Here is a 9,068-nt window from a genome sequence, read left to right as displayed (position 1 = left end):
CACAGCTTTTGTATCCTTTCTTGAGCTTGAAAACAACACATACTATACACTCACTATTCTATAGACATTATCTAAATACATGGTGTACAAGAATTTTTTTTTTTTTGGTTTTGAATGTCAATGTATCTGTAAGTCATCGTTTCATAAATACATATAATTTTTCGGTCCAAACTAAAAATTCTGAAGAAAATATACTTGACAAGAAAAAATGTTAACTTTAGCTGCAACGCAACTCCAATGCCCTACATAAATACAAAATGTTACTTATAAAAACTATAGCTACTTGATCTGAACTATTTTTGCAAGATTGCGTAAATGCCGTATATAATGATTCATGTCAAATTTCGTGACGATTTCTCTTCAAATTAAAAAATTTTCCATACAACCAAGTGATTCCGATTGCTCAGCTTATATGTCAGCTATATGCTATATTGGTGCGATCTAAACAATTTCTTGGTGGATTACATATGTTCTTTGAAAGATAATCCATGCCAAATTTCCTGAATATATCTCTTGAAATAAAAAAGTTTTCATGCAAGTAGTTGGTTCCGATCGTTCAGTTTGTATGGCAGTACAAAGTAAAGTGCGCAAGCGAGCTATAAAAGAGGACACAATTTTTTAAACTTTCAAATCCGGTAGGTCAATAAGCTACGCATAGACCAGTTTGGTTCTTTGCGTTAACAGATGAAGTTCGGTTGCTAAGTCCAAGAGGAGTAGTCATTATTTAAAATGCCGACGCTTGACGTGCATTTTAACAGACTCTGCGGCCTCACTATCGATACCTTTTCCAGTATATCATACCGTGTGAACTAGAGACTTTCAACTTAGTTTAAGTAAACTTGAGGAAGTAAAACAACCAAGATGTAAAAAGTCGAATTTTTGAAAAATTTTGAGCAGAAAGCATAAAAAAATTTATGTAGTCATCATATTCTTGACCCTTTTTGAGTAATTTTTAGGTCAAAATTAATAAATAGTTGAAAATATTTTCACTAAGTCAAATCACTTCTACCTAACCTAACTTTATTTTCGAAAATTTAAAATTTTTAAAAGGTCTATAAGCCGCTCTATTTCTAAAATATTTAGTCCGCTCAGCAAAAAAATTACAAGAGCAGCTTAGGCGCATGCATAGCACGGGTTTATTGTAATGCTCACCTCACTTTTAGCAAAGCTGTAACCATGACGGCAGACATTCACAAATGAGTGAATTTTTTAATATATTTTTTTGTTTAATTTTGCCATATTTTTACAAAATATTTTTAAGCCTTACGCTGAGTCGCGGCTTAAATACATTTATTTGAAATTTATTGCGAGGGCTTTACTTATACGAAGCTTAGCGCTTCATATAAAGAAGTTTTTTTGCGCGCGCTCAGCTGAATGTAGGCAAAAGCGCATTCAAATTCCTATCTGACGCTGACCATTTGCCGCATTTCGACGTATTAAGCGCTAATACCGTAACCCATCATAAATATACGCGTGCATGCGCTGAGTATTTGGCTGTTATCAGCTGTGTGGGTGTGTGTGTGAGAAGCAGCTACGCGCGCCTGCAAATCGCTTTGAAATCCAGTAAAAAGCGTTAAAATTATGATTTCATTGGAAAAAGGAAATCAGTGAAATTTTGAATATTTTTCCGGCACACACTGCCCCACTTGCCGGCAAATTCAAAGCCTATAAGCGGGCTATGTTTTATTTTAGCTTGTGCCAGCTTTCGGCAATTCATAACCGCCATTTATATACCTCGCCTTCATAAATGTTGTTGTTTTTGTTTTTGGAATTTTCGTGCATGCTCTATTCTATATTTTTGTTATCTTTGCCGTTGCAGATATGTCGGCGAATACTCGAATATACCCACTGACTACGCGGAAGTGTCCAGTTTCGGCAAAGCGGCCAGCGAGTATGGCTGCGGTGGCACGCAACGACACGAGACCAGCTCGCCAGCGCCCTACGCTACATCGGCCATATTGAATGGCGGCGGTCAACACCAGCAGCAACAACAACAGCAGCCGCGTTATCAGCAACGGCCAGGCGATTTCCGCATGCAACAACAACAACTGCAGCAGCAGCAACAACAACAGCAACAGTTCCTCCAGCCACATCAAAGACCCATGCATCCACACTATCAGCAGCAGCAGCAACAACAACAACAACAACAACAACACTCTTTGGGCAATATTTACCAGCCGATGTCGGTGGCCAGCGAAACATATCCGAGCAACTCGAGTAATCGGTCCGCCTATTCGGAGCAATATTACTATGCCAAGGAGAAGATACATATCACGGAGAACAAGTTGAGCGGCTGTCACACCTACGACACGGCTGGTGAGCAACACCGACAACAACAACAACAGCAACTGCAGCTACAACCTATGCAGCAGCAATTTAACGGTGTTGGCACGTTGCGCCGGCAACATGGCACCGGTGCCGGCAGTGGACGCTTTAAGGTTATCATGCAGCAGCAACAACACCAGCAACAGCCCAACTTGAGCATTGAGAAGCAGCAAGTGCAGAAAATGAATGCTTTGAACAACAACAATAACCACAATGGCAATGGCGTTGGCCATGATAACGGCACCACAGATTTGTCGAAAAATTTGCTGGATTTAGATGCCGGCTCATTCTGTTACAATGGCCTCGCCGACTCCGGTTGCGGTGGCTCACCCTCACCCATGGCCATGCTGATGTCACACGAGGACGAACAGGCACTGTACCACACGGCAGACGGTGACTTGGATGGCGACATGGAGCGTCTGTATGTGAAGGTGGACGAACAACAGCCGCAGCAGCATCAGCAGCAGCATAAGCAACAGCAGCAACAACAGCAACACCTACTGCCTTTAACGCCCTCAAATCAAGTGCATCCCAGCGTGGCCATCACACTCAGCGCCAACAACAGCGGCAACAGTTGGCGCACAACAAGTCAACAACAGCAGCAACAACAAACACAACAGCCATTCGTGCGCGCCGCGTATCGCGCCGGCAGCGGCAGCACTAACCTGATGATGACCAGCAGCAGCAGCAGCGCCGCCAAGAGCAACACCAGTAGCATTGGTGGCAGCAGTTCGCTGAGTTCGTGTTCGGAGAGTGCGGAAGAACGTCAGCAACAACAACATAAGATGTTGCAAGGCGGTGATTGTGACTTGATTTATGCGCCCAGCAGTGTGGCAAGTGAACGTAGCTTGTTGAGCAGCAGCGGCAGCGGTTGTGGCAGTGGCAGCGGTGGCAGCATGTCGGCTCATCCGCAAGGGCCGCTGGTGTGACCGGTAACGCAGTGCGTTAGCGTGACATGTGGCATGGGTAAAGGCACCGGTATGGGTGTAACGAAAGGTGGAATGGATTTGATGAGTTACGCGGGGTTAGATGAAGGCAGTGCGTGCGATGAGGCTGCTCAGGTGGATTACTACACACGCGAGGTGCAGGAGTTGTTGGCGTGGTGTGAGCGTGTGAACAAAGGCCAGTTGGAGTCGAGTGAGTGAATTGATTGAGGGGCGTTCGGAGGGGCATGTATATAGTCGGTGTCTGTATATGGGTGGCGTAAGGTCTAAGGTGTTCGTAGTACTGGTAGAAATTTTTCTTTAATTTTTCTCAACTAATTATTTTATGATAGAATAGAAAATAAATTAATTAAGAATTTGAGGTTTCTATTAAAAATTTTTTTTTTTTATTTAAGCCGAAAAAATCAAAATTATTTTATGGAACGTTAACAGAGACATGTTTTCTGTAAAATAATTCTGCCATAAAAACTACTTTTACCTACTTTTTATATCAGCAACATGTTGCTAGCAACATTTGAAATTGAAAATTTACGCCAGATTTTATAAAATTTCAAAGATGTTTAACATTTAGCGCCAAAATAATTTTTTGCGTCTGGCAACATTGTTGCGCAACAATGTTTATGCAAAATGTTGCGCAACATTTTTCTAAAATTTCTTTTCGAATTTCGTTACTAAACCCGATACTTTTATTTGTGTGCATATTTTTCTACTTTTTTGAATTTAATTAGATTTAAGCAAGCAGGTCACTAATAGGCCTCAGCGAAACTGTTGTTTCGCTCATAATTTTTCTTCGCAACGCTTCACATGCGTTTAAAGACTGATTCTATAATATAACTGTAATTAGAATGCTGGCTGCAAAATGATTTCATCAGCAAAAGAGTTTAAAGTAAGAAATAATTTTCGCCAATCTATATTATATAAAGCAAACTGCAAGTGATTGTTGTTGTAGTCGTAATAAAAAAGTAAACTAACACACAAACAACTACATACATATGCATATACATGCTAAATAATATATTAGCGGGTAGATAAATGAACACTAGCACTGCCAGAGAAATACGAACACATGCACGCACACATATACACATAAGGTACACAGGTTGACAATGCGGATTTCATGGTGAAACTCATTGCAGGCTGCACACTGTAAGATAGGCTGTTATTGATGTGAAAATTGCATAAGAGAAATGTACTAAAATATAAAAATAAAAGTAAATTTGAAAATATATAAAATTAGTAATTATAATTTTTTGTAAAACACTCACAGATTTTCTAAGGTGTCATAAGAATATGGAAAAACATATTTATATGAAATATGCTTCCAAGCAAAGAAAAATAAGCGAGAAAACGCGRAATAAAAAAATGGTAAAAATAAATTGTATTGAAATTTATGTGAAATAAATATGTTCAATGTTAAAGTAAGGAATTTAAATTGTGTGCGTGTTTTTCCTTTAAGAGTAATTCTAAAATTAAAGTTAGTGAATTTTGAATTAATAAACTTTTTTGTAAATAGAAAAAGCTATGATTTAGGTAAGATTTATAAGAATATTTGTGTATACTGAAAATTACGTGATAGCATGGTAAAGGGGGGATAAAAAATGATACGGAAAAATAGATTTGGTATCTACATACATATATGTATATATATATAAATATATATTTATTTATGTTTAATATGTACATATATGAAAAAGTTATTTGTATTGCTTGGTACAAATTTTGTTCAAGATCTTGTACATCAACTCTCGGCTGTTAGTGTGTAGGAACCTGGCCTAAAAAAAACAATAATTAAAACAAATTTTAGATTTTACATGGTTACTAAATGGCAAATTATTTGAAAGAATTGGAAGTGCACATCTACACTTTTAAAATTCTTCTTAAAAATATTTTTTGTGACGTTTTTATTGCATGCGAGAAAATTTAAACCCGATTTTTTTAAAAGAATCTTAAGTGAAAGTCTAATTATTAGGATTTTTCTTAAAAATAATTTTTTATTGCATGCATGAAATTGAGTTTTCATAAAAAATACTAAAATTGTTTTGTTTTTTGTAACTTTGATAACAGACGATAAAATTTCGATTCGAACTTATTTCGTTAACTTGAGGTGAGATATTTTTAAATCGATATTTTTTCTCTTTTAATTTAAAAGAACTTCTAAAATTTAAGATTAAATAAAAAAATTTTCTGAAATTTTTTATTTCATGCGAGATAATTTAAAATCGAATTTGTTTAAAAGAATTAAAATTTTTTTATAGAAATGTGTTTGCAATTTTTTACTGCATGCGAGAAATTTTCCAATCGAACATTTTAAAACAATTGGAATTAAACTTCTAAAATTATATTTTTCTTAAAAAAATGTATTTCAAAATTCTTATTGCATGCGTGAAAATTTGAAGTCGAACTAGTTGAAATAACTCGAAGTGAGAAATCGATTTTTTATTTTAAGTCAACTTTTAATACTAAGAATCATCTTAATTTTTTTTTAACTTTAATTGAATGTGAGAAAATTTCAAGCTGAAGTTATTTCATTTTATCTGCTTTATTACTTTCAGCACGAAATTGCTTCAAAAATTATAAAAGAACATAGAAATGTGCTGTCATTCAAACTTCATGCTATATGCAATTTTTAATAAATTTTTTATAAAATTTTTTTGAAATGCGCCAGAAAAATAAAACCTTTAAGTAGTATGCATATATTATAGTTTATCATAACATGCGAGAAATTTTTTACGACAAAATATTTTATTGCAATACCGCCAGATGGACAAAAGTTGAGAGAAGGCTCATGTACATAACTGTATACATACATTAAAAAGCACATTGCACACTTTGTGTAAATGACTACCGATGTATATAAAAAATGGACATACATATATATCTATATGAAGAATATAATACTAAGTAAATATACCACAAATTAAAAAAAATATACTTGTATGTGTGTAAATGTGTAATAATAGCAATATTATGTAGTATTTAACTATGCAAAAATTATATCTAATGGCAAATAATGTAAATTTCGAAATTTATTTCAAAAGGCCTACAAATATACGCAAAAAAAGCCGCGAATAACTACCGTATTTTATGACCACTTTATGCAACGCGGCTAGTCTAAATTCATATACACACAAATAATATTTCGGTATTTAATATTTTGAATGCATTTCAAACTGTCTCGCCATAAGTTCAGTAGTATTAGTTATATTAGTTTGTAAACATTTAAGCTTGGTTGCTGTGTGACTGTAAATTATTCGCTTTATTATTTTAATTACTAATATTTTTACAATGTACTTCCGTTTAATTACAACTTATGTGTGTATGTATATATATATATATGTATATATATATATATATATATAAACCGTTATATGATTTACGCTTGCAAGCAGAGCGCAAAATAATGTAATAATAAGTACCTTTACGCTTAGACTAAGCATTCGAGTTGGCAGCAATTTGTATAGAAACACACATACAAGCAACTTAAACACATGCTACACCGACACATACACACACAATATATATATTTAGTGTATACAAATTAAATTTAGTGATATAGTGTTGTTATTCTAGTGCTATCTTCCTAAAAACTAAAAAACTACTTTAAAATTAATATATATGAGAGAAAAAAAAAGAAATTTATATAATAATTATATATGTGTAAATTGTATGTGTGTACGTATGCATGTATTGGTAAGCGTATATTTGATAATTGCCTTTTCATGCGAAAGGCTAAATTTATAACTAAATAATAGTGCATACAACAATTAAACACTATGAGCATATGTAAAATATTGCCGCAGCGCACAAAGCAACAAATGTGTGTTGGGCGGGGGATCTAGCAATTAGTATGAATAAATGCCATAACTATCAAATGAAAATTATAAACAATGGTGTTTTTATTTAAAATGAAATTTTAGCCGATTACTGATTTTATTTAAAGTTCATTTAAAAAAWTTAAAAAAAAATCTCTAAATTAACAGCATGTTTTGACAGGTAAACATATGTTGATTAACTGTATTAATTACACAGATTGGTTGATTAAAAAAAGTTTCTATGTAAAAGTGCAGCTTCACAGCTCCTTAATGAAATTGAATTTAAGAATAAAGGTAAGTAAAAAGTACGTTTTTTGTATAGAAATAAAAAAAAACGAAGCATATGCGCAGGGGCCACGTTGAGATACTTTAAATAGCGGATGCCTTATGCAAATAAGCAACTCTGATGAAGTGACTCCTGAAGATCAGCATTCAACTTCAGAGAAATTCATAGAAACGAATATATTGAAGCATATGCACAGGCGCCACGCTGAACTACTTCAAAAAATCTGTTCTCTGAGCAACTGGGTAGCTCTAAATGAGTGAAACCTGAAGCTGCGCGTCTATATTCACAATTTGAAAACGAAGATTTTAGAAATTGAGAAAAAATATATAAAAAAAACTTAGAGAAACATAAAAAATAAGCACAAAATCTAAAACAAAGTTGGATAACGAAGTCATTATTGTGATTAGATATAGCAAATTTTCCCAAGCAAAACTCAAAAGTTTTTAAAATGTTCACAAAACAGCCAAGTTAGGCAGTTTGAAAATATCGAAGCATACACGCAGGCGCTACAAAGAAAAAACTGCTTTTAAATCAGAAGTGTGAAAAAGGTAAAAAAAAATTTAAGCGATGCTTTTTAACTGATGATGATGACAGCATGTTTCAACTGGTTAATTAAAATCTTTATATTTTTCTTTATCTCGTAAGCTTTTGCAGAGGGACGAGCTGATGATTTCAAACGAGCTAAAAATTTATTCGAGTTCGAAATAGCAATATAAATGGAAACATCTAATTATTTTTGAGTATTTTTGAGTATTTTTAAGAGATTTGGAGATATTTACCACACAAATGGTTTCAGTAAAGCTCAAAACAGTTCCTAAAATTTTTTATTTCTTTTTATACAAAACTTTTTCAATTTGGTAAGTTCCAACACTTGACCTTTTGGAAAACTTAGCTAATAGATTTGAATTTGAACGCTTGGAAAATCAACTGAAATATTATGCGCCTCTTAAATAGAAAATACTGATCAAAATATAAAGAAATATAAAATTCTGATCATCATTAATATATAAATAACATCACACAATGAGGAGTATAGAAAAATTCGAAGTATACTGGCAAGAGCGTCGGATCTTGATGAAAATTATAGACGATATTGTTGGAGTAATTTTCAAGAAAATAGTCTTATAATTTTTTCTTTCATTTCCGCGATTCTTATCTATGAAAAATATCTCCTGAGATACAAATTTTGTATTTTGGTCACTCGAGATAAATATTTTTTAAAAATCATTATATGAAAAGAAGGAGCACAATACATATGAAAACACATCGACGTCTAATTAATAATATTGTAAAAATAACTAATTTTTGATGAAATTTGCGTAACGCCTGGGAGTATGCTACATAAATTGTATTTGGTTTATTTTCATGAGAGTTTGACTCATATTAATATGTCACTTATGCTTTTTGCAATAATTGCTATTAACAAACAAACTATGGTAGAAAAATTTATATTTTTTAGTTGTTGAAATAAATATTTTTGGAAAAATTCCGAATAAAAGGTACTCATTAAGAAAAAAACAAAAAAAATAAATATAATCGCTCGAATTTTGGTTAGTATAATTGTAAGAAAAGCTAATTTTTGGATTCTAAACACCTATATGGCATTTGCGCAGCACCGCCTGCGGATATGCTATAAGCAACTGTTGATTAAATAAATCGAAAGCCGACGATGTTTCTTCAATGACAGTTTATTAGCAACTC

At 33.6% G+C, this 9,068-nt stretch overlaps 1 protein-coding gene across 2 annotated transcripts in view; it reads left to right on the top strand.

Moving 5' to 3' along the window:
* LOC108966595 (titin) overlaps window positions 1–3,279 on the top strand; it is a 358,580-nt gene extending 355,301 nt beyond the window's left edge. For both annotated transcript variants that reach the window (XM_018929587.1, XM_018929586.1), the window contains one exon: window positions 1,820–3,279. In XM_018929587.1, coding sequence (XP_018785132.1) covers window positions 1,820–3,254 — 1,435 coding nt within the window. In that variant the 3' untranslated portion in view covers window positions 3,255–3,279. The remainder of the gene's footprint in view (window positions 1–1,819) is intronic.
* Window positions 3,280–9,068: the final 5,789 nt, after the last annotated feature.

This window comes from Bactrocera latifrons, unplaced genomic scaffold, assembly GCF_001853355.1.
Source record: "Bactrocera latifrons isolate USDA-ARS-PBARC rearing strain unplaced genomic scaffold, ASM185335v1 scaffold_165, whole genome shotgun sequence".
In the NCBI taxonomy this organism is placed as follows: domain Eukaryota; kingdom Metazoa; phylum Arthropoda; class Insecta; order Diptera; family Tephritidae; genus Bactrocera; species Bactrocera latifrons.
The sequence above is the reverse complement of the archived record's forward strand: the minus strand, read 5'-3'. Positions and strand labels throughout refer to the sequence as shown.